Source organism: Ambystoma mexicanum, chromosome 7p, assembly GCF_040938575.1.
Source record: "Ambystoma mexicanum isolate Mex_15411 chromosome 7p, UKY_AmexF1_1, whole genome shotgun sequence".
NCBI classification, from domain to species: domain Eukaryota; kingdom Metazoa; phylum Chordata; class Amphibia; order Caudata; family Ambystomatidae; genus Ambystoma; species Ambystoma mexicanum.
This window is the reverse complement of record NC_090939.1, coordinates 544,571,393-544,597,341: the sequence shown is the minus strand read 5'-3', so window position 1 is coordinate 544,597,341 and position 25,949 is coordinate 544,571,393. Positions and strand designations below refer to the sequence as shown.

The window sequence follows — 25,949 nt, the reverse complement described above, 5'->3', positions numbered from 1 at the left end:
ATGCAAAAGCAGACATATATCTCCCACTGTTGCCTTGGGCACGTGCACCCACACGTAAATGCAGTACAGCCAGGTTCTGGCACTAGGTGAGTCTCAACTGCTGCCTTGAGCATGTGCACCCACACGTAATTGCAGTACAGCCAAGTTCTGGCACTGGGTGAGTCTCAACTGCTGATACCAAAAACTCCTTGGCAGCCAACCCAGCACAAGCAAATCCAGTAACCTCCTGTTGGCGGCACTCCAAGCAGTTTGTACGCCCACCTACCGCCAACCGCCTTTAGGAATAATTTGCGGCCCTTTCCACTTGCCTGGATTGAGTTATGCTCCTGCCTTCTCTCCAAATTGGCAGCTGTCAGCGCCACCGCAGCCCCTCCTCCTTCCCTAAGGCGTCCCAGTCCACGGAGACAGCCTTGGATAAGGATGCTATCGGGGCGGGGCCAGCGGCCGGCCAGGTTATTGCCAAGCGCCACCTCAGCCCCCCTCCTTCCCGGAGACACTACAGTCCCCGGAGAACAGCGTTGGATACAGACGCTGCCGGGGGCGGGGCCAGCTGCCGGCACTCTGCTATTTGCGCAGATGCTGTCGTGTGCCGGCCTCCGTGCAGCCCAACGGCCACTCTTCCTGCCAGCCCCAACTGGATCCGAGCAGCCGAAGCCTCCTTGAAGAATGGAGCCCTCCAGCCCCTATCGCTGCCACCGGTGACCGGAATCTGAGCTGCCGACCCGCGAACTCCCTGGGTCTTCAGCTGCCCACCGCGAGCCGGCAACAAACTGGCCTGCGCGGTACCTCGACTGGGCACCAGGACAGCTCCTCCGCTACCCCGACTGGGCACCCGGACAGCTCCTCCCTGCTCACGGCGAGCCGATGCAGACTGGCCCGCGGCAGTACCCCGACTCGGCACCCGGACTGCTCCTCCGCTACCCCGACTGGGCACCCGGACAACTCCTCCCTGCTCACGGCGAGCCGGCGCGGACTGGCCCGCAGCAGTCCCCGACTGGGCACCCGGACTGCTCCTCCGCTTCACCTCCCAATCGCCAACACCGAAGGTGAGCTCGAAGCCCAGACAGCTGCTCCGTGCACACGTGGGACGGGGTCTCACACAATCCTCGTCGCTAATGTTATAAACAACTACCAACACTAAGGTATGTGAAATCATGTATGTTTATTGTGAGACCCCACAGCCTCCTCCTCGGCTCCCTCAGCACCAACCGCCACTGTGGAATGTTGATTGCCGAACACGCATCAACATTCCACCAGTGTGCCTATGCACGAGCCCGTGCATATTACAGTATGCCACTCAAGGTTAAAATGGGTGGATATGTTCTGATGTCCCCAAGAGAGCTTCAGGGATCTACAGTGATCTCACAGACTACTCTGAAGCCATTGCAGGAAGTTAACGGCAAAAAGCCCAGAAGCACCAGAGATTGCTCATGTAAGTCTTTGATGAATGTCGCCCATTTCATGCGAATACGCTAAAAGCTGTTTGATAGAAACTAAGGAAATGTGATATGTATAATTGACAAGCCACACTGAAAAGATAAAAAGGGACTGGGAGGATTCTAACCTAGGAAGTCACCTAGCCAGCCCGGTATATGGGATTGCATTACTATGAAAAAGAGGAATGGAAGATTTCTAAAGACCAAGCAAGATTGGGAAAGAATGATAAGTTACCCCCCCCCCCCCAGGAACGCTCAATAGGCCCCCATTAACATGCATGTGATTTGATGCGAATGAGGGGAGCACTGCAAAAATCCACTTTCTCCCCCCAATTTGTGTCAGGCTTCCTGATATGGCTCGCTAGTGCATGCTTCAGCAACAGCAAAGGGCCACCAGTCCAGGGCAGAAATCGCATTAATGAAGAAAAAGTAATTAAGGGAATGTGTGATTTATAAAATAAATGCCTGCTAAGTACGCAATGTCCAATTCACAAAATTAAACCGAGTAACTCTGACATGCCCATGACCTACTCCTGGGGAGGGCTTTGCAAGTCACAAAAGAAGTTATCCGTAGTAACGGACTACAGCGGTTCTCTGTGCAGCTTCTTTTGTGAACTTTATAGCCCTCTTCAGAGGTTCATGCAGACAAAGTTATAGTTACACATTTCAACTTCTTTGCAAATAGGCCTCATGGTTTACTTCCTTGTATGAAAAAAAAAATTAAAATGCAAGTCTCTATTTGTTACAAGACTTTTAAATTAGACCGACCCGATGGCTGCTTGCCCCTATATGCCACACTAAATCCCCTGATAATGCAGAGCTTTTGGGGGCGTGCTTCTCAACACTTCTGAATGAGTGGTTAATCGGCAGGCACTTCGTTACCTAGAACACAAAGCCTAAGTGTGAACTTGGATTTCTGGTCTCGGCTGCCACAGAAATTCGTTAGTGGTATTTTTTTTTTCTCATACCTGTTCAATCTGGATATCCTAAAACGTTGTCGGGATATTGCTCTTCGGGGTTGAGAGGTGATCAGTGAGCCCGGCTGTGCTTCAAGTTATTCTCTCCTGTGGGGCCAGCGCTGCACATGTCTCCTAGATATATGATTGTGAAGCTTTTGCAATGGGCCTGTACAATACATGCTGAGAAGGGTGTCATTCTTCAGAAGTGGCAATTGAATCCAGACCCACTGGGTTTTTAGAGTGTTCTTATAGGAAATCAAATAATCGTGTGTGCTGCTAAAGCTTATTTGCTTTGGGGTAAACCAGTAAGTGCTCACCCTTTGGCTATGTGCATTTGATGGTGGTGACCAAATGGGCCCGACTACTTCAGATGCCAAGCTGACACACTGTTATCACCAAATATTCCTGTACATTAAGGATACAAAATGACACCCCTGATCTTCTTAATGGTGTATTTGTCTCTTTTCTTTCCTTAACTAGAGCGTTGAAAAGGAACTTTCCCTTCGAGGGGGTGAGTGGACATGTCCATTAGAGTCTTTTCTGATGACCCACCTAAAAATGCCTGGGTGTACTGATGTGTCTGCTTAAAAATTACTATCTGTCCTAAACTGGCATAACTGCAAAATTATTTTAGGTTCCTGCGCTATTTCACCTGCAGAGTCCCATATTTCAAGAAACTGTAATGCCTCGCTCACTCGATTCCCTTTGCAACGAAGAAGAGATGATGAAGCTGCATGAAGCCACACAGAAGAGCTTCTCTGGTGTCATTCCCAAAGCCAGTGTTAACCAGGTGCTGTGCTTTCTCTCGAGCTGTGACTCATTAACAGAAAGACCTTTATTAATGTGCCATCTCGGGGCTCCCTCTGACATCAGAGGCAACGATTTAGGGTTTCCCTTGCATATTCCATTCATAGGAACAGCTGTGACTTGTCTTACATCATACCTGCAACAGGTTAATGAGTTTATCTGACCATTAACTATGATGAATAAAAGCACAATTCTCTGCCATATGCAAAGAGCTGTGGACACGTCATAAACAAGGCCACGGACATGAGAAGTAAGCTCTGCAGTCAATGGGCATTGTAGCTAAAAGCGTGTATCCACCCTCTGTATCTTATGTAAATGGAACAAGCAGTTCAGTAGCCAGATGGCACACAAGCAGCACGCTGCACATAATCGATAATGGGATCTCTCCTGTTGCAAATCCATGCTGATCGAGCCAACATTGATGCGGAGGTAGGGCACAAAACGTCATAGTTTGAGGTGGAAGGCATGCTTTAGGAACCAGGAAACATTTATTTTTTTACCGAAAATATGCTTAAGCCAAGTGAAAATTGGTGATACTTACATATAATGTAGTAATCCCTGTTCCTCTGGAATTCCAGGCCCCAGAGATTAGGACTGAACTCTTGAAATTTGATGGTGAACTTCACATCCTGGTCTGGCTTCGCACAGTTCAGAAGTGGGGTGTTGCCCTCCTTGATTGTGCAAGTATCAGCTTGTTCTCTGTCCACCAGGTACACCTTATAGTACTCATACTGGCCAATAGTTTTTGAGTCCATCCTTGGGCAAATAATGTCTACTTTGTCACCAATCTGTGGAGTCAGCATTAGTCCACGTCCAGGGAGGAATCTGAAATACCAAGAAAGAGGGGCACCATGATGGGCATGACCCACTAACGGATTACACCATGCAGAAATACTTAGGCGAGGAAACAAGAGTACATCAATACATGAACAAGTAGCAAACAAAGTCCAACCCTGCAGCGAAGATTAGCCCCAGGCTGGCAAAACACACTGAAACACATTTCTAGCCAGCTGAAGAAAGCTTGTTAGGCTTTGGATCATTTTGGATCACCATGAAGGTTGATATTCATTGAATAATTCAACTAGAAGTACCAAGGTAACTAAAGAATGTGTATCAATTGTTTTCTCCCTGCCCAATTTACTTCCTGCTAAATTATTCAGATGCAGCAATACTAAGTCCACAACCCCCCACTGCGTACTTCAAACCACTACTAGTCCACCCACTGCTAGCTCCAGAAAACAATCATGCTCCCATACATGGTAGGTATCTTATCACTTGTATCTCAATCTTTGAGCACGTACACCGGAGGGACATGAGCAATCACAAAATGAAACTTAAAGGGAGACGAAACACAAGTAATAGTGACCTGACCGACAATGTTCAGAATATGTATGTCTTACACACACCTGTGCACATATGCGCACACATACACACCATCGTTCTGCGGCCCAAAAAAAGCTGCATTCACTGCGTGCGCAGCTGAAAAAAAGTTACAGGTACAGCTCGGCTTAGAGGTATTTTTTGATCACTAGATAATTAAGTCTCCCCAGCTCACCTGCTTGCACGCATGCACATGTGTATAGTTTGCAATGTAAAATGCACACATGGCTTCAGTCCAAACCAAATTAGCACATACGTACATATATTCCTAGCTGAAAAACATAACACCTTCTACTTCAGTAATGTTTGGACTTTTCCGACATGTTTTCATATGATTGACGGCAGCCTTGCAGTCACAGAATGACAGTGTTTGCCCAAATGAGTTCCAATTCCCACTATGGTGTGCTGATAATTGCAAATGGGAAGAGCCGAATAAAAAGGGATGTGTCTAAATGTCATTTACTGAGGCATCGCAAGGGGCACTGCAGAAAGAAGTGGGTACACTGCAAGAATTTACTTGAGTGACTGGATTGTGATGCAGAAGTGTACCTCATTGACCTGGGAACCCCCCATTTTGACATTATGGGAACTGTGGGAAGAGGGAATCACTCTGTTTTACTTTGCCCATGTAATAGGGTTCGTGGTTCTCGTTCCCAGGATTCCCCTTAATGTTACCCAGCTCTGCCCACTATGAAAGGTTGTGCACGACTACGTCAGTGCTGAGCAAACACTTGGCATCCTACTCCAGTGCATAAATCACCGTCAACACTGAGCAAACTATTGATTGGGCTCTTTTGTTCCCTAGTTCATACCCTTGCCGCTGAAGCTGATCCACAAGCAAGTTTGACAAAGAATATCTAAAGTGTCTATTCACATTTCCTCCAAGCCCATCAATCAGGAAGGGCACTCTTTCATTCAAGGCCATCGAGAAATAAAATGGTTTACACACGAGTTAGATTTATCTAGAAAAAATAATGTCACTTGGAGTAGGGATTTTGTGGCAGAATTGAGAACCGGGTATTGGGGAGACTACTGTGTTTTTATCCCCATTGTGGCTTTTGTTTCCGATTCCAGGCATTCCTAGAGGGCCCATTTGTAATGATAAAATGAGCACAATAGACAATCAAGTAAAGGTGAGTAGGCCTGCCAAGAAGAGAATTTAACTCTAGCGTGGGCAGTTAAGACACAACCATGCAATGGAGAACCCATACAAGACGCCCAGGAAAATTGCCTTTTCATGGCAGTAACTTTATTTTGTTCCAAAAATATGTGGGGCAGAATATGTGCATTCTACCCCTACATCTGTGAATTTAGTCCGTGTGTCTGCACATTCCACCCCCACCAGCGATTCATTATAACCACATGGCGAAGCATTTAACCCCTCAACTACATATTCTAACCGCAAAGCTGCGCGTTCTAACTGTGCATTTCAACCAAATGCCTATGCTTAGAACCCTGTGTATTCTTATCCCATGTCTCTGCATTCCAATCCCACCCTAGTAATAGTCAATCACGCCCTGGGCATTCCAGCACTCCCTGTGCATACCAGCCACGTGCCTGTGCATTCCAAACCTGGCCTGTGCATTCGAATGCTTTATTGATGCACTTCTATCTCTTCTTTGCTGCATTGTAACACTGCAATACATTACACGAAAAAAGCAGAGCTATGCCCTCAAAGACTAGGGGAGTGGAAAAGCTTCAAGTGGTGAGTTGTCACGTGTCTACTAAAAACAGGCGTGTAGCATTCATTCATTCTGCAAAGATGTACCTCAATGGATAAGGATTGTGAGAAGATGAATCAAGAGCTTCACACATCAACATATCTCAAACTATGTGGACCTTAAACAGCACCCCAGCACCAAGACTACAGTCTCATTAACATTTTAAATGCTGACAACAGACCTCGGGAGCCTCCTGTTCTGTAGCTGGCGGAGACCACCAGGTATAATTATTAATTGCTAAATCAAGTTTGAGTTAGCAAAGACAAACAAAATGCAGACATGGCCTCAGAACACGGCCTTGCAAGATTTATTTATTTATTTACATTTATATAGCGCACAAGCAGCCCAGGGGCATTGAGGCGCTGTTACTTGCAATGAACTTAGTTACATGGTACAGGTAAGATAGCGGATGTTGACACATTGTAAATGTTGCAGGATGACGTAATGTTGTTACAAGTATTGCTTTTGATCATATGATACAATATACATGGGGTAATCGTGCTAGTATGTCTAGCCTTAAGTGAACAGGGTAGTCTTCAGCGTTTTGCGGAAGGTGGTGAGGGAGGCCTCTCCACGGATAGTGTGTGGTAGGGCATTCCAGTGCGAGGGCGCAAGGTAAGGGAAGCTGGATCCGCCCGCTTTTACTTTTTTTACTAGAGGCACTGAGAGCATGTTGGTGTAGGGTGATCTGGTTGGCCTGGTGGAGGAGACAGGGTGTATCCTTTGTGAGAGGTATGCAGGCGCAGTGAGGTGGATGCACTTGTGGGTCAATGTCAGGGCTTTGAATAATATCCTTTCTTTTATTGGGAGCCAGTGGGCTAGTTTTCTGGCCTCAGAGATGTGTTCTCTTTTTGCAATACCTTGGGCTGCCCGGAGCGCATTGTTCTGTATTACTTGTAGTCTCTCTAGGTTTTTTTTAGAGGTTCCTAGAAAGAGTACGTTACAGTAGTCTAGCCTAGAGCCGGTGATGGCTCTGGCTATGTTAGTGCAGTTCTCTTTGGAGAGAAATGGTCTGACTGCATTGATAAGTTTGGCATGATATGCCGCTGCAGAGGCAATTGCATTGATTTGTCTGTCCATGGATAGGCTAGAATCCAGATAAACTCCCAGGGTTTTGATTACTTTTTTTTAATACACTGTGCACGAAGGAAAAATATTTCTTTTCTGAAATGAAGTCTGCTGGGTCCTCAATTAATTCAGATTTCAAGGCGTCACACTAGAAAAGAACACAACAGCTCAAGTTTCTACATCGATGGCAGCTTTGGGAAATCAAAACCTATTTGTATTCTCCTTTTTTCCATGGATTTGTTTAACCTCTGCAATTGAAGACGCAGTGTGGCCATCGAAAGGCAAATACAAGTTCTATGGTTTGCAAAATGTGCTCACAGCTTACGTAAACTAAAATGGCTGCGAGTGTAGCCTTTCAACAGCTCCTGCCCCCCCCCCGCCCCCCCTTCGCTCATCATCTCACACAGACATTCAGCATCGCACGCATTCCTGATCAAGTGCGCTTCCAAAGATAATGAGAGCAGGGTCGGTGCAGAGATTGGGAGCCGGCAGCACAGGCCCGGTATTTATGGACGTCCTGAATGAAGGGCATTGTGATGTGGAAGTAGGTGCCCTGTAATGAGTTGCTCCCTTGAGTCACCCCTTGATAAATGATGCATGCTGCCCTGGAAGAGCCTTACATCTTGACCCATAGCATCACTCCCCGCGGTACTCTATATTGCTATCCCAAGTTACACCAATCTTTTTTCAAAGCACTGGCATGTTTGATTGTTGATCAACAGTGGATCTTTTAAGCTCATGTAGATGTAGTGGGCTATGAAGCTACTTTACCTCGTTTGGAATTCATCTTTACTGTAGTCTGCAAAGGGGAACGATGTTTACCAACAACAAAACGCCAGAATCAGCCCAAACAGAGAAACCATATTTTGGAATCAAATGGGACATGGTCAGGCAGTGGAAAACTGAAGAAGGCACTAAGAGCAAGGGTTGAAAAGAATGGCTATGAAAGTAGCATCCAAGATAAGAGGAAGGTCTTTGTACCACATCGAGATGGCGCCAGGGCAAAACAATTCCCGGAGATCAAGTAGAGAGTGCCCATAGAAAGTGGACTGATCATACAATTCGCCCACACATGCGTCTCTAGTATGGCAGTGCCTAAATAAAAGTAGTCTCAGGAGCCCCTCACATAACACAATGTGAGGGGCTCCTGAAACTAATCAGCAACATAGATGCAGCTCGGCCTAAACGGAGGAGTGTAGTTCAAAAGCGGAACTAAAGGATTTTCTATGTTTTACCCTCCCCAGGGTCTCAAAACAATAAAAAGGCCCAGTGAGGTCACACAGCCAAGCCGACGCCAGTTAAAAAAAAAGCTACAGTAATGTCTTGAGCTCAAAACGGGACACTTCATAATGCTGGACCTTCTGTTAATCTGAAAATGGGTCTCTTTTTTTTGCCAACACATACCAGAGAAAGGTGCAATATGCTCACATTGCGGATGGGATAGACAACTGGTAGGCAACAGAACATATTTTCTCATTTTGCTATGGCACTAGACATTAAAATGTGTACCTCTTGAGGGCAGAAAAAGTTGAGCCAATGATGTATTAGAAGGCATCAAGCTTTAAGTGTGGGTGTATTTATCAAGGTTCCCAGAGTCACAAAATGGAAACTACAATGACGTGTCTGTTTTAAATTGCCCTTCTGCATGGCCCTGTTCCCTTATGCTTCATCTTATCTCGATGTTAAGCCCTGGCTTCATTCTCAGCCATCATGAATGAGCGCTCACACCAATGTGGCCATTAAGGCGGCTCTAGGACACTGTGTTAATCTAAAACCTACATAGAAGCATACAGACTATAATAGAAGTATGTAAGGGCGGAAACAGAGTAAAGGACCTCAAGACCGGTTTGTAAAGTCATCACAGCTCTTTGCTGCACATACAGGAGGACGCCGATTGTAGAGGAAACAATGGTTTCTCTAGGTATTTGTAAATTATAATTCTACATGACAAAGCCGCATGGTGCACCAATCCTAGCCACAAATAACTAACTTCTACTTGACAAAGTCCATGTGCTGTTGTGTGCACTTAAACTTAAACTTAATCCATTTCCCTCTGTCATCTAACAATTACCATACAAGTCACTACAATATTAAGTTTCACTGCCTACAGCAGAGCACCTCCGAACCCTTAATGAAAGCAGACTCCCTTTTATATAAATGCTGGCGTTTCCTATTCCTTTTTCTGGATGCAAAACACACAAAGAGCACAGGTTTGGGGGTGTATTCCCCTCCTTAAGAAGTGTTTATGGAGTGTCGTTGGAAACTTTTAAAATACATTTGGGCATCCAAGCAAGGAAGGGCTGCATATTTTTCCAGGAATCGGCACAGTGTAACCGAAACCTGTTTCTGCTGCAGTGCGGTCGCAGCCAGCAAGAGCTGAAAATGTAAAAGCATAACATTTTCCTGAGGAGACGCACACCCACCGGTTAATCTCCTGTAAACAAATGGAAAAACCAAAAAAAGATGGGAGTTATCCTTCAAAAAGAACTCTGGTCACTGGGCTCTACACACACGCACACGCCGGGTTAAGCAGGACCAGCTGGTATGTTCTTAGGATGCTGGCTGGAGCAGCGCCTTGTAAATCAAAAAACTATACTAATGGGCTGACAATGGAAACAGGTTTTTTCAGTTTATGCTTTGTTACTTTGCACCACTTCAATTATGACAATCTCCTCTTCGACAGCTCTTAGAGGTAGGGCCATGCAATTTCACCCGTGCTTGTCTCTCGGCTACAGACAGCTCGCACCTGTGCTGTCTTGTTCCCAGCAACTCACCAAGCACCTGTCTGCGGAACAGGGTGGGGACTTTCTCATTATAGGTGAGGCCACCTTCCACAAAGACCATTTCTTTTCTAGACGTATTACCCACTCTCCAAAAAAAGAAACGAGCAGGTCAACATTGGGGCATGGCTATTAGGGGCGGAGTTAATAATGACATTTGGCCTCTGAAACTAGGCCTACGTGGAGCATGGCTTTAAGGGCCAAGGTTCTCAAGACACCAGTAATCCGGAATCAGGCCTGCTTTGGAGCACTGCAATTACTAATGAAAGCTGCCATTGCAAAGTGGCTTTTGGGAGCAAACCTTCCCTGGAGACGCCGCAGGCTTACTTGGTGAGAATGAGAAAAATATGTTGTTAATGAATTTAGGCAGCTAAATGGTGTACGCTTAAACAATTAGTGAGCAGTAAACACTGCCAACTGTGGTGCAATCCAACTTTTCTATGGTGACTATTTTCAACTTATACACGATTAACCTTCCTTTTATATTCTGTGGTTGTATGCCCCAGGGACTTTTTCAATCAAGCTTGCCAGAAATTCAGGAAAAGCCACTGCATAAGCAAGTTTCTGTTTGGGTAATGTTAAGTCTCAAGTCTAGAAATGTGGATGTTAAGTGCAGTGTTCTGCCCAGGGTTTCGGTATGAGTGCTGGACCTAATGCTTTAGGGAAAGCACTCCCTTTACTGCAGATGTGGATGGCAGTTTTCATTAACATTAATAAATCAAGAAGTCCCAAAATAAATCGGCCATATTCCAGTCAGCCAAAGGGGCACGTTAATTTGGTGCGATCTGAGCATAATGTACGCACAAGGCAAGCGCCAGTAGAAGGCAGATCTACAAAAAAGCTCCACTGAATCATGGCAGGGGAGCAGCACTGAACCAAAAATAGGACAAACAGCATCTGCTGCCTGGCTTCCTTACACAAACTGCTCAAAATCTGAAGGACATTAAAGGCCATGCAGCTTGCATGGAATGGATCCTCTGGCTTGGAGCCAGGACCCCAGTCAGTGGGCTATGGACGAAGACATGCCCTCAATTTGAGTCACCTGAGCTATGACAGCCTTAAAGCTGACAAGCTACTGCATTGAATTCTGACTAGGCATGAAATCAACATTGCCCCCTCCAATTAGTTTCCGCAGACAACCACCCAGAAATGGGACTGACTGCCATGAGAGAGACATTACAAGTCTGTCCTCGGTATTTAGGCATGGAGTGAAATTACACATTTTTACTTTAGCAATACCCACCCCATTACCCGGGCTGTACAGGGTGGTAACGGCCTACTGTGCGAGTTAAGAGGCCTCAGCACATCAAGGGCCTTTAACAAGGGCCCTCCGGGCTATTATCATCCGGTATAGCCCATGGAACAGTCGATTATTGCTGTTAGCAGCCAGAGTTTGCTAACTGGGGAGCTGAGAGCAATAAACGTGTCTAAAACAGGCAGCAGCAGGCTTGTAACGAATTTCAGAAATAAATGTTCATGGTGGCCTGGGTTATTTGGGGAGGTGTAACAAGCAGAGTATAGTGTGGGCCGGGGAGGGCACACAGGGGACAGGGGAAACAGCAAGGCAAGAAAGAGACGATGCTGGGCAGTGCAAGCAGCAGAGAGCTGGCTCTGACGGTGGGCTTGGATCAGGAGATAATCTGACTAATCAGATTGGCTGCGCACCTGCCCATGGTGCTAAGGTGCATTTGGACCCTACAGTACTTTGAGCGATGTGGGTGGATATTCCATACGATCTTCGTTCTTCTGTTACTTTTACAGTGACTTTTCAGCGATGCTACCCAAGGAATTTTATGAAGAGGCAATTCTATGATGCCTACTTAGGCTGGCCAACTAGGCATACAACTTAATAAAGTACATCGCACTTAGCCGTACGTAAATACAGTTTGTATGCACTCTCTTACACCTCCAATGAGGACTTAGGGAGCTAGCGAAAGGAAGAGAAAGCGAAAACCTAAGCGACAGAAAGAAAGAGAAAATAGTTGGAGAGAGCTTTCCACACACAAGACACCCATACAGCAAACATTGTACCATTGTAGGATTATCAAATTCCCAGTTAGTGCTCAAAAAGCATACAAACATTGTGTTCTCTTAAAACGCACTTGCGACACAGAATATGACAGTGAAATGTACAGAGTGCAATACTTTAGGCTTTGGATGACTGCCTGGAAGGCCCAGCTTCTACATAAATGAACCATTAATGATGTTGGAATTATCCACCCCTTGAGATGTATCATTCTCAAAGCAATTTGGCAACATGAGGCTAACAGGCCCCATACCAGGGAATGATGAACACCTGCTCGAGGGGCATGCCTTTGGCTGAAAGGTCGAATTCAAGAAGCTGTCTAAATTGGGACATTCCGAGTTTTTGTTTGTAATCTGTGCTCATAAGGGGTAAGTTATATGCCTACCATTTATGGAGACCTATGGCCCGATTTACAAAACTGTTTTAACATGGGACAGTCCCATTGAAAACATGTTTGTACATCAGGCCCTTAGTGTTTGTGGGAAATGGCCACATCCCTGAAAAAGAGCTGCACGTGAGTCGTGTGGCCTGTACACAGTCAAGTCATGGGAAATATGTATATCATAATATTCCAAAATAATGTTAACAACCTATGTTTTGTTTGATGCAGGCATCACCGACACCTCTGGTGCTTTTTGATCTGGTAGCCCGTGCACAAGAGCCTGAGTGACAGATGTTATTAATGCCCTACTCACTAAGCTGCCCTAGAAAGGACTGAAATGCTGGAACGATATTGTGCACCACTGCTAATCTTCTCCGTGCAGCATCGAAGTCCGCGCACAGCTAGCTTGCAGCAAGTTTTGCCAGTGCCAGGGGGGTGGTGGGGGGGTCACGTCTTCCCAGAGAGTGATTTTTTTCAATAAAAAGGATCCGTTCTACACGCTGCATAACTTTGAATTTCCATTACGGTGAATAGCTGCGAAGCCTCCGCGGATTTTCAGTGGGTGGATATAAATAGGCCCACCTAATATCCATTAGCCACTGAGATGTGACTGCTATCATATTCACATACTGCTGGGATTGGCAGATGTACGCGGCCACGACCGCATGCGTAAAGCAGCACAAGGCGTGCAGAGCCTTGCTTTAAGGTTGCTGCCCTATTGCATTCGAGTTCTGCATTACGCCCTTAATCACTTTAACCCCGCGGTTTCATATAGAAAACACGAGGCCAGGCCGGGCCGCCTTTCTTCCTTTGTCATGGGCCTGCCATAAATATGCACCAGCCCTGCATCTGAAAAGATGGAGGAGGCTGCAAGCTTGCCGGGCATTTATCTTGCTCTGTCCCCCTGTTAACAAGCAAATACTCTGGTTGAGTGGCCCATTAGCAATCATTGTCAGATGCAGAATACAAGGTGCTCGGATGTGACCAGCCTGCAGATTGCAGGAGGTTGTCCTCGTGCTCCGAGGCAGGGCAGCTCTCTAGATAACTGAATAGCGACGACGGTTATACTGCATGAGTTGGTCTCCTGTGTGAGTTGAGTATGCACAAAAAGCATGGAGGGGCTCCTGCACCAGCCAGGAGAGGACTACGCTAGCAACTATAGCTCTTATTCTTAGACAAGGAAACCAGTAATGCACGAACAGGCTAATATAGCACGGTACTGCAATCTAAGGTGCCTCTAGGCACTAAGCTCCTCCTTTCTAGTGCTTAGATATTGAACCGTCTAAAACTCAGTGGTCGACGTGTACAAAAAAGTAGTGGAGCTTTGTTCCGCTGTCCTGCCCACTTCTACTCCTGCACCACACTCACCCCATACTCAACCCCACAAAATGCAAACAACATACCCTCCATTTCCACATTGCACCCCAACACAGTACTATTAAAAACAGAGGAGAAAATAATGAAAGAAAATGCAGAATTTAAACAACAAGCATTAGTTGGTCGTTAGCTTCAGCTTCATTCCTGGTTTCCTGCACTATGATTGTTAAGCTATGCTTTGCCTCTGTATTACCATGACTAAGACTACGTCACTGTTGTAACTTACTCTGCCTGCCTGTAACCACCTTCTTGTAACCACTGTAACCACCTTCTTGTAACCACGCGCCCAGATGCACGAGGGCAAGGCTGCGCGCTATAAATAAAATAAATACAAATAAATACAAATTGTCCCCCACAGCATGCAGCTTTAGCAGCTCCCCCCTGCCAGTCGCCCACTATTTCCACCTCTAAAGGAACACAAGGAAGGGCTACAGCCCCACGCCCCTTTGGGCCTGATTCACAGAAACACGGTACACTGGAAAGGGCTTTTTGAATTAGGCCCTCTGACTGCAGCAAACCATGATTCATTGTAGAAGGCACGTGTCAGTGCTGAGAAGGGGGCTTTGTGACTGCTTAACAATGAGCGTTATGTCCCAGGCAGTCTATACCAAGGAACAACAGCAACTCAGCACCTGCAATATAGCTCAGCATGGTGTGCCACTGGAGGGTTACCTGCATGACCCAGGTTCAAATCCCCAGTAGGGAAGAAGTTACCAAATACATAAAGAAGGGTGTCTATCACTGCCCTCCCGGAATGGTGCTCTTGGTTAAATAAAGTAAGGGAATGATCACTGGTTTCCCCAAAAGGTAAGGAAATGCCGTACCCATTAGTTCCCACCAACTTTGACCTCTGCTATAACCACCACTCCCATATTTTCCAGAAATGTTGGTCAAATGGGTAAGTCAGCATCAACACAAAAAAAGATCTGCAGGTTCCACCAATAGGCCACACCTCTGATCCCTATTGGCTGAAGCTGATCTGTCCCAGGAAAAGATTAAAGTTCCATGCATAATTATTCATAACACAGATGAACCCCGCTATGAAAGCAAGGCCATACGTGTGTGTATGATGATGGGATGGACAAAACCTCCCAAAGATATCCTGAAGCTAGGCACAACATGGGAGGCAAAGATGCTCCTAGAGGAATCCAGATGCTCTGTAAACAAACCTGGTTTGAGGAAATCAAGGTCATATGATAGGTAGGGTAATCTCCCTCACTCACTCCAAGCTATCCTACCACTATGTACAACATGGAAGGCACAGAAGCCCTTAGTGGAATATTGCTGTTCAAAAAACGATGTGGTTTGAGGAAATCGCTCAGGTCTCATTTGGTTGAAAAGGTTCAAGCAGAGCAGTATGTTTCCAAGTGCACTGATTCTGCAGTAAGTATTGAGTAGTGTCGCCAGTCCAATGGTTTTATGGTGATTGCAGTTTTGCCTTTGCAACTATAAATGAAAAGATTGAATGCACCAGAATGCAAAGAAAAAACAGGACTGGATAAACTACTCATACCAGAATGAAGGAATTTGAGACCTCTTGTAAGTGGACAAGACCGTTAAGCACAAAAAGAGTTTACTTTCTCCAATGAACGGCAAGTGATGAAGGAATGGCTGACAGGAAAGGTCCTGTTTTCAGATCCGGCTAGCCGGTAATTCGAGTTTTGAGGTACCCAAAAAACAACAGCAACAAATAAAATTACAAAAAATAGAAGTCTGGCAGTGAAAGACTCCCATAATGTTTTGTGTATTCAAATATGACAGTCAGCTGTGGGGGCTCAGAAGTATCCTTAGACTGCCAATCAGAAAGCATTTCCATTGTAAATCTACCCGAGTGATAGGGCAAATCAGACCCCATGTACCTCCATATACACCTCCCAGTGTCCATATTGCCAGCTCCATATTCCATTTTGATCCCAGGTTTGGAAAATAAAACGTGTGAGGGTTCTGTTTGGCATGTCGCCGAACTGTAGAAGTCTGAGAAATCATTTTACAGCCAACAGTTTCGTCTAGGAAGCATTCAACCTCCCAAAAAATTGAACCCCAAGTGTTAAAGCATAGAATACATGGCGTGCTAGACCAAAATGTTAACCGGCTGGTGATGCTACTTCTTCCCAGAAGAGAGAAAGGTCTGCTAATCCACAGGGGTGAACGCTGCTGCCTCGGGGCCAGGAGTTAAAAGGGGGTAGGGTTTCCTCCCCTATTGGATTGCTGCCACCAGCTCAAGAATAATCAGCCTGAATACAAGGAAAAGGCAGGCAGTAAATGAAATCCACCTTGGCCACGTTATAACAACGCCACGGAGCAAGAGCTGAGCAGCTTTTCTTGCTGCCTTCCCACAGACAGGGCCCATTCACGTGCTCTAATCCAGGGCCCCAAATTCTGCACCCTGCTCACATAACATCCAACGGCCCCAAGCAGCTCCTTTTTGTGTACCGGCGCCCCCCATTCAGACTGTCATCTTCAGCACCAAGCTAATCTATATGTTGCTATGGCAGCGCCCCTTTATCTGCATCCACGTCCCCTGCCATGCAAGGATTTAGCACATTATTTTTATGTGAAAGACGGAAAATGGTGTTTTTATTGCCCTACAATCAGATTACCGCTTGCTCGCTCCTCTGCGCCTTTTCTACCAAGTCCCAATGAAAGGGGATCGGTTGCTTTATGCGCTGCCCTCGATTTACATTACATCTGTAAAGCCCAGGCCCGCCTTGTAATCCCCTTATCAACTATGGCAGGGCTTGATTTGCCTAAAAATAAAAAGAAAATTGTGTCAGGGCCCCGCGTGCCCCCCTTCACATTGTTTTTTTTCGAACGGGAGCTACAAAATGGATTACCAAAGACATCTTCAGGGTTCACACGGCTGACTCAGAGCTGAGTTCTGATTTTTTTTTCTTTAAAAAATTAGAATTAAACAAGTTAAACAGGGCATCCACGTCAACGTTTTACATTTCCCATCATGGGAGAAGGACCGAATTACTACCGCCTTTGTCTCCTCGGCCTTTCTAGGCACAATGAAGCCACAGGAGTTTTTCCAAGCTGTTCTTACCCTGCCCCCCACCCCCCTTTTGCCAGCCGTCCTCTCTTTTCATACAGCAGTTGGGGGTGGCTGGGGGCGGAGGGGGGGAAGCAGCACATTCACTGAAAGAATTAAGACTTGCCCAAAAGCGTATAGCTCTATGGCCGTGCATATTTTAATCAAAATATTTTAAACACTTGAACACTTCAGTTTAATTCCCCCAGCACCGGCACACAAAGAGGGACCCCGTAAGCAGATCCATGTAAATATGTGATAAATTACATGAAAATCAAGGTCCCTTTCTGGCAGCAGCCGGAGGAAGGCAGGGATTAGGCACACCCGCACACCCACACGAACAGCATTTTAATGGCCGTGTTTCTCACGAGGCCTCCTCTGATTCACCATAAGCATGCGAGAAGCACATTCCACGTAAAACAAGTGGAGGGGTGGCTCTTTGGGCACAAAACCTACGGCTTGCTGTGCATGCTTTTCTTGTGTTGTGGCACTGCTGAACGTGTGTCACGCTCTCAGTACAAGGCAACTGCGTCTGTGAAACGAAACCGGTTCGAAAGCGTGCGGATTTTTTTTAACGAGTTACTCATAGGGTGGTAAAAGGTAATAGCGAATTAGATCAAAACAACCGCTTTCATTAAGCGCCAAGTTAATTAATTTTGTGGTGTACTTTGTGACGGTGTATTTTCGTGAAGAGTATGCTTTTACAGCAGCTCAGTGTATGGAGAGTGCACGGCGCGTCGTCATACACTGTACCAACAACGGCCTGAGGTAGCAACACAACAAAGGTGGATTTTTTGAGGCGGCGAAGGCCTCGCCCTACTGTGGGCACGCCACGGCCCACCAGAGCCCCGCGTCAAAGGCTCCTCCCGGCCCCCCTCTGTACTCGGCAGCCATGCTTTCACTGAAACCGGTAATTAATTCTCACTCCAAGGCCAGGGCTTAAGGCCCTCTCCCCGGGGACCCCGCCGAGTGACCAAAACAATACCGCGCGCCTGCGGCCTGGCCTACACGGCCCAGGCCCCACTTGAACCCCAGGGAGGAAGGAGACGGTGCAACATCAATCCAGGCCCCACTCGCACCCGGAAGGCGCGGTGAGCACGCGCTCGCACTGTCCTCTCCTCACTTTAATGCGGGTGTTCCGCAGCTAGATCTACAGAGGGCGGTGCTTAGCAAGGCGGTTTAGCTATAGCCCCCCGCCCACCACCACCACCCCCCCTTCCCTGCATCCCCCTGCATCCAGCATGCAACTGCAACGGTGTAGGTAAAATGAACAAACCGGGGGGACATCAGGCCACTTGGTAAACTCAAAGCAGGAAATAGACTTCAGATGTCCAGAAAAATAACTCCCAGCCATTTCTATTTAGTAATTAAAACCAGCAAGAGAGCACAACTGACGCTAATAAAAACGATCAACGACGCTACAGACTATTTTCGAAAAATACGCTTAACAATGTACAAAGGGCGAGCATATGGGTTCATTTCTGTGGGGTGGAGGGATGACTGCGTAGTGTTTTCTGCGCTGTGCAGCGCTCTGGGGAGAAGACTGTCCACTACCCACAGTCCATCATCCTGCCAAATTGGGAGGAATGTGCCTGGGAAAGCACTAACACGTCCGCCCCCGTTGCTCACTCCCTTTCCTCGTCCTACATTCAGGCTGACAAGATTAACCCAAATGCACTCTGCGGAGTTCAGGGGCGGTCTTTCAGCCTGCAATGAATATGAATTTGTTTAATGTCCAAAAACGAGACCCCGGAACAAAGGTAGATGTACTTATAATGCTTTTGTGCAGGATGTTTAACTTGAGCTGTAAGGCAGTCCATTTTTAATATCAATTTCTCAGAAGTCAGAAGAGACAAAATCTGCCTTTGCGCACATACATGATGTTCTCAAATGTCTAAGGATAAGTCAACTAGTAACAGGGTTGCTGGTTCTTGGAAGGGATAACAAATGATATTTTAAGAAAGAAGTGGAGATGAGTTTGTCAGGAGTTGCGTCTATAGCACAGACTATGAGACAAAGCACACAGGGCCTGATAAAATCTCTGGCAGCCAAAAGAGAGCGAGAGCGAGTGTGTGTGTGTGTGTGTGTGTGTGTGTGTGTAGCAAATCATGCATTGAGAAGGATAAAGGCTGTCAAGATAAAGAGCCAGCTCAACTATGAATGTTGCCCAAAAAAAGTACTTTGCAATTTAGTCCTAAGTGTTACGTACAATTTTCTGATCCAAGGAGCGTGCCCACCCACGCCATCTAGCATAAAAAGTGCAATCAATTGGTTTGAAGATCTGACAATTTAATTTGCTGGGGCAATTTGAAAAGAAATGAACTATTTGTTTTATCCTGTGACTGAAAGGGCGGGTTGTACCAGCGTCAAACACGGATGTGGAGTTGGTTTGCAGCAGCAGTCCTACACACTAAAATAGTCAATTGTAAAAAAAATAATAGCGCAGATATATAGAGTGAACATGAGTGCCTCCTACTGCATGCAAGCTGCACTTGCATACACTGTGCTCAAGAGGGAAGGATGTTTCGGACAAAGAAAGAGAATTCAGAAAACTGACCTAGTGCGGTCAAGCGTGTAAGCTGCCACATAATATGCAAAATGATCCATGTCTCTGCTAGCAGAAGAAAAATGTAGCCCCATACTTATTTGTGTATATAGTTTTCCAAAATGGCACCAAGCTTGGTTCCAGTGTCAGTACCTGAGTCAAGTGCTAGTCAAACTAGCTGAAAATTAGAGCTATCAGTGGACAGCACTGCTAGGCCCTCATACCCTGCACCACCTTGCTCCAATGATTTAAACTAAAATGTCTTAGTGGGACGGGTATATTCTTACTATAACAGCTCCTGTACATATAACTAATGAGACCATACCCATACTGGGACATACATTGTGGTTCTCATCAGGACAGGACCAGCACGTTCTGTGTGACCTGTACAGTATCAATGGGACCGACCAAATAGTATACTTTTCATGGAACTGCGCTTATATATTGCAGGACTTTTAAAATTGTAACGGGGCAACATGCACACGTGACTGGTATACTTTTAATAGAACAGTTAATGACCGTTGCTGGAGGGAGCACTGCAGATAAGTGACTTGATTTACTGAAGCGATTATCATTCCACTTTTATTCCCTAAAAATTGGCAAATACTCCGCAAAAAAAAATAAAAAGAGGAGTAAAAATACTAGCAAAACAAAATAGGAAACGGGTACATAGGAGCCTGGCCCCCTGCTCTCTCACCCATACAGTTCCATGGATACATTGAACCAGCAATACCCATGAGCAAAAACCATTATTATCACTGCCTGATCTGAAAAGGTAAAAAAGATATCTGTTAATGTGCAAACATATTTGCACGTTTATAAAATACTCTGATTGGGAATCATGGGACTTACTTTTGTACTAGCATACAAATAATTATAGTCCCAACTTTAAAAATTATGGAGTAAAATAGTCCCACTTCAAAATCTTATCTCAGCCCTGGCTGGGGGTGTAAATGGGACCGGGCCTGTGAATGGGGCAAACATTGAATTGACCGTTGTCAACATTGCTTCAGAGCTGCCGGTGACCATAAAAATCTTAAACACCAAGAAGGGCGTACACACAACCTTCCACCGGGCGAGTGTTGTGAGCACCACATCACTGGTGCATTAGTTCACCAAACGCTTGCAAGGCCATACAAAACAACCAGCACATTTTAATGAATCAAAGAAAATCAACCGAAAAGAAAAACATTTGGATCGTAAAAAGGAGTATGTGACAACATATCATTGAGACAAGGGAGGGAGTTTTGCCTCTGGGATTATAGATAGAAACCGACGCCCCAGTAGTATCTCTGGGGAGGTCTACAGGACACGGGTGTTTCAGACACTGTGGAACGGCGATGAAATGAGTGAATTGCGTGTTAGAAGAGCGCCTCCCAGCGGCCAAAAGCTTGAGTTGCCAGGGCTGGGATCTGACGCAGTAGCTGCCTGGCTGGCAGCAAGCTGCTTCGGCTTCATTCCTCGGCGCCGAGAGCAGGCAGGGTTAATCGGGGCCCCCTCTGACTGTATCCCCAAGTGTCCTCTAGGCGAGGCGTCTGTGTGTGGAGTTGAAGATATCTCCTCAGTAGGCGGCGCTCCTTGTGAGCATAACCGCCCTGGTGCGGTCGCAATGTGAGCGCTGGACAGGGCGCAAAAGGCGAACTCCCTCTAACGTTATAGCCGAACTGCCGATATGTCACGGTGCTTTCACCTGAATCGCTTCTGCCACACTCACGGGCTAGTCACGGCCCGCGGCCTCCCTGCCTCAGAATGCCCCTCTTGTGTGGTTCCTGTGCGCCACTGGCAGGCAGAAGAAATACCCCGTGCTCTATTTGCCTAAAAGTGAGATGAGCCGGACTCGAGGCCGCCTTTCGCTGGGGAAGGCACGCACGGCGCGGCAGTGGCGACCCCCTGTGGGTGAGGATTGCGGTGTGATGTTCTCTGCAGACCACCGCTCCAACTCCCCAAAGGCGGGGCTCGCGCGCTCAGCTCCCGTGGCTCGAGTGCCGCGATTAGGCGCAGTCCAGCGGCCCGAGACCCCACTCACCCAGGCCTGCAGCGAAGGCTTTCCTCAGCAGGGCGGTGTGCACATACACGCCCCCCACCGCCCCCACCCCTCAACTGGAAATAGGCCACGGCGATGCATGCAAATAATGCATGTGCACGCACGCATGTCTGCCTCAAAACAGCTCGAAAGTCTAGCCGGCACGCATGCTGCGCGGATCCCCGTGTCACCTGCAAGACTCACAGGCGGCCAGTGACCGAGTTCGTATGAGAAACGTATTGCACGTAGGAGCATAGTATGTTACACCATGTAGCGGTGCATGGATGTTTTAAACACGCGGGCAAGAAAAATAAAGGCCTGCGGATTTGCGAACTCTTCACGGAGCCACAGTTTAGTGCACGCATGTGCGCTAATATAGCACACGTAACTAGACGACACCGTTGCCAATGCGTGCAAAGCAATCATTTTTGGTGAGGCAAAAGGTCACAATGCACTGACGTTGCACAGCTTGGAAAACCATAGAAATGTATGCTCAGACTGGTCTGGCCCTGCACCGAGCCAGCCAAGCAGTATCGCAGACCAGGATCCAGGGCCAGACACACTGCAAAGTGGTAGGTAGAGCTGCCTAAAGCGGTTCCTTAGGGAGCCTTCCTGCGGGCGAGTCCGAGGAAGCGGCCGCACCTCTAACACACGTCTACTGTGCGGAGTGGCGAGCACGCCCGAGGAGCAGCTTGCAAACTCGGGGAAAGCCGCGAATGCAAGAGAGCAACGACCCTCCCAAGAGGCAGGCGCGCCCGGGACGCCCGCTGCAAGAATGCAACAAGCCACCGCACGGGAAAGGGCGCATCTTGCAACCACACACAGGGGGACTGCAAACCACCGGGGAAATGACATTGAAATAAATATACCCCGGGAGCGAAAGCGTTAGGTCCTCGCGGGAAAGAGGAACCAGAGAGCACCACCGGAAAGAGGGCAGCCGAGTAAAGAAGGCAGCGGGCCCCAGGCAGGAGAGACACCCGAACACATCGCCTGGAACACCACCCGCGAAAAGGGGTAGCAAGTAACCCCGGGGAAAAGCGATAGCTACCCAGCCCATGGGGAGGGGTTCAATATGAACCTGGGTGAGAGGCCAGCAACTCACCCCAAGCGGATCCACAAAAGCGGCATGAGAGATACCACCAGACCTTTCAAAAAAGATGGGACAGAAACACACACACACCAACGGCACGGTCAGCTCCGGGGGAACCCCACTCACCACACCTGCCTTACAAAGGCACTTACTTGGGATTGGACGAGTTCCAGTAAATAGGTTCCAGGACTATGGAGGTGGAAAGCGCAGTCCGACATAAAACCATGAAAAGTGCCCCGCAGCCCCTCCACATCCAATCCTTCGGCACAGCCATGGGCGCGGCGGCTCCTGCCGGGCGGGGAAATCCTTCTCTCTGCTGCTGCCCCTGAAGTGATCCTCTTCTACCCTTGGGGGAGATCCTGCGCTGCCTCTAGGATTCACGAGAGAGAGCCCCCTGCCGTTCCCTGGGGGCGTTCTGGTAATCCACTGCCAGTGATCCTGCCCGGCCGCAGGGGCACGCGATGCTTTTTAATCCCAGTGGGTTGGGCTGATTAGCCGGAGTGACCCAGTCCTTGGGTATAATGTTCACAAAGCCGCGAATCCAGGATAGGGAAAAGCAGTGGGCACATGAACTAGCTCCGCCGGATCCCCGCGAGCAAAGGATCCGAGCACAGTGCGGCTGCCTCAAGGAAGTAAAAGCTCCGCTGCCCCTCTCCTGTGCCGCGCGCTGCTAGGACTTCTCTCTGCCTCTGCCAGGCTCGCGCTCCGCTCACACCAACCAGATCCCAAAACACCGCCCGCTCATCCACTCACCAACCATATAAACTCGCCACACCCGCCCTTCTCCGCTACCATCTCATTGGCTACCTCTGTCGTCCTGCGTGATCATTGGACAGCCAGGCTGTCAGTCAGTGTCTGAGTGCCGGCGGTGGCAGGTACAGTCCCAGACGAGTCTCAGTGCTTGTCTGGCCGCCAAGAAGAGAGGAGCTGGCATCTGAATGCCGAGGCTTCCCACCCTTGAGACTGGGACCCTCAACGGCGCTTTCCACAGAGTAGCACGGGGGCTCGTCCATTGCGCCGACCATCGTCATGGAGACCACACGGGGAATATGACACAACATATGCATAAAGAGCCGGTGTTACAATAAGTTGAGCGCGTCGCGCCTGAATTTCTTCTAACACTGGGCGACGGTTAGTGGACTCGACGGTAGCTGAAGCTTTCCGCGGTTTCACAAACACATTTCGGAGGGTGCTGCTGCACCCCAGAATATGTCAGCACTTCCCAACTCAGTATTTCAGCCAGCGTCGAAGTAACACCCGTGTATAAACGTAAAACACGTTTGCACATACATTAATATAGTAAACCGACTCTCCAAACCAGGCACCCATAAAGTTCAGTCATGGGCAAGATATTTCCACCCCATAGAACGCAAAAAATATTTCATACAATACGTTATTTTCGCTCACGGTGAATATTTTATTTCACAAACAGTGCGAAATACGTTTGAAATACTATAGACAAATCGTGTTTTGTAACTTGAATGTAAAAATAGTTCGTAACTCCAATCTTTTTAACTGTTTTCCACGTCCAACACAATTAAGACGTGCATTTTGTATACACATGTACACTTACACCTTGTAAAAGTCTTCTTGCGCTAGCTAGTAAAAGTTACAGCCTGTGTCCGTGCAAGTGCATTCTTAACTGCAACCAATGAATTTCATCTAGCCAAGATGAACGTCAGTCTTCCACCGTGGTAACTTGTTAGTAAGACTGTTAAATGTTTTACCAGTCAATTCAACTAGCAACTAGTTGTGGTAATTTTACTTACCTGTTTAGCAGTAGGCATTTCTAAAAATGCATGCACACAGATTCACATATACAACCGTACACGTTTTTTCTTTTAGGGTTAAGTTGTACACATGCGAAAGCACAATTAACGTTTCAGGTTAACTGAGTACAATAATATGCAACCTACAGGAAAGTAAAAGGATAAATAACGTCTGGGAGAAGGGAGGGAGTAAACACGTTGTTTATGTGTATGCTGCCAGTTGTCCAAGGGGATGTAAACATGGTTGCCATCTGTCCCTTATCCCTGACTTTGAGAGCTTTGCCCTACTCTTTGCTAACATTTAATGCCTCTTTCTTTCAGTTTAATGCGTATTGCCGCGTAGGGCTTAGTAGTTTTAAGTTTTGCTCAAGTTCCGCATTTGTTCCATAATGTCCCTGAAATCGTTTTTCAAAGGCGGCGACTGTTTGTACAAACTGTGTTGGTGTATGTTGTCAAGGGGGTGACAATGCGTGCGGGTCTGTCCAGGCAGTTGCCGGCTATCCTGAGGGAGTGGTAGAGGAATGGATGAGGGCAATCCAAGAACAGGATCGTTAGGTAGGTACATTGACTTTCAGTAGGAATCATTGCATTTAGTAATTTTTTTTTGTTCGACGTAAAATTGTGGTAAACCCAGGCATATTTTAGCAGAATGTAGGCATTCTACTTCCAATATAGACAGGACTTGGGGACAGTGAGCGCAGACCTGTTCCCAGGCACTAAGCCCGCGGTCAGGCTCTGCGCACAGGGGAAGGCCCAGCAGGGCCTCCTGAGTAAACAAGCCTTGTGGATTTGGAGACCTTCAAAGGCCTCAGTTAATGAGGGCCCTGCCCACTTCCCGCAGCCCAGGTGTCGTTTTACTCACCCTCACTGTCAACAAAAGGCCAGAGTCACACACTCTTACATTTTATTTAAGAAAAAAATACACTACAGTCGCTGAAAAATGCAAGTAGACGAACACATAGAGATTTACGAGGCCGCCACTGTCAGGCCTTGCGCGCAGCTTCCGTGTGTATGCGCAGCCACAGAAAGGCTCTACCAGACTTGCTTGACTTTTCTCAACTGCGCACCTTTTTTTTGTCAGTCTCGAAAACGAGGTCACAAAAGAGAAATTCAGAGACACATCTTGTTGGCGCTGTAAGCCCCTGCTGTATCTTCAGAGAAGAGCCGTACACGAGAGCAGTACTCAGAACACAGATGATTTTTCGCTGAAGGATCACTGAGCTGACACATGAGACACAAGGAAACACCCTAAGTGCCATCCCAAAAAGGTTCTTTTTTTAATCTTGTTCAGTGGTGATTTTTTTTAACTTCTTTAAGTTATTGTTATTTTCGCTCTTTTCGGCGCCACTAGACTGCTTCTGGTACTGATTTTAAGTAGTGTAAAAGTTATAGCAGACATTTGGCAAAATGTTCACAACTAACGGCTATTTAGCAAAACTAAACACTAGCAGTCCTCTTTACTCATGATTGTCATCCAAAAGGGCTGCAAAAGCATCATTGTTTGATGCCTGGTTTGCAGTGAGGCCTAGTGTGGCTTCACTTCTTAGTCCCTGTA

At 47.1% G+C, this 25,949-nt stretch overlaps 1 protein-coding gene across 2 annotated transcripts in view; it reads right to left on the bottom strand.

The window, feature by feature from the left end:
* Positions 1-23,371, bottom strand: part of EFNB2 (ephrin B2) — a 54,928-nt gene extending 31,557 nt beyond the window's left edge. For both annotated transcript variants that reach the window (XM_069636576.1, XM_069636578.1), the window contains exons 1-2: positions 22,778-23,371; positions 3,744-4,027 (exon numbers count right to left, since the gene is read on the bottom strand). In XM_069636576.1, the coding sequence (XP_069492677.1) occupies positions 3,744-4,027; positions 22,778-22,899 (406 nt within the window). In that variant the 5' untranslated portion in view covers positions 22,900-23,371. The remainder of the gene's footprint in view (positions 1-3,743; positions 4,028-22,777) is intronic.
* Between the last annotated feature and the right edge of the window lie 2,578 nt (positions 23,372-25,949).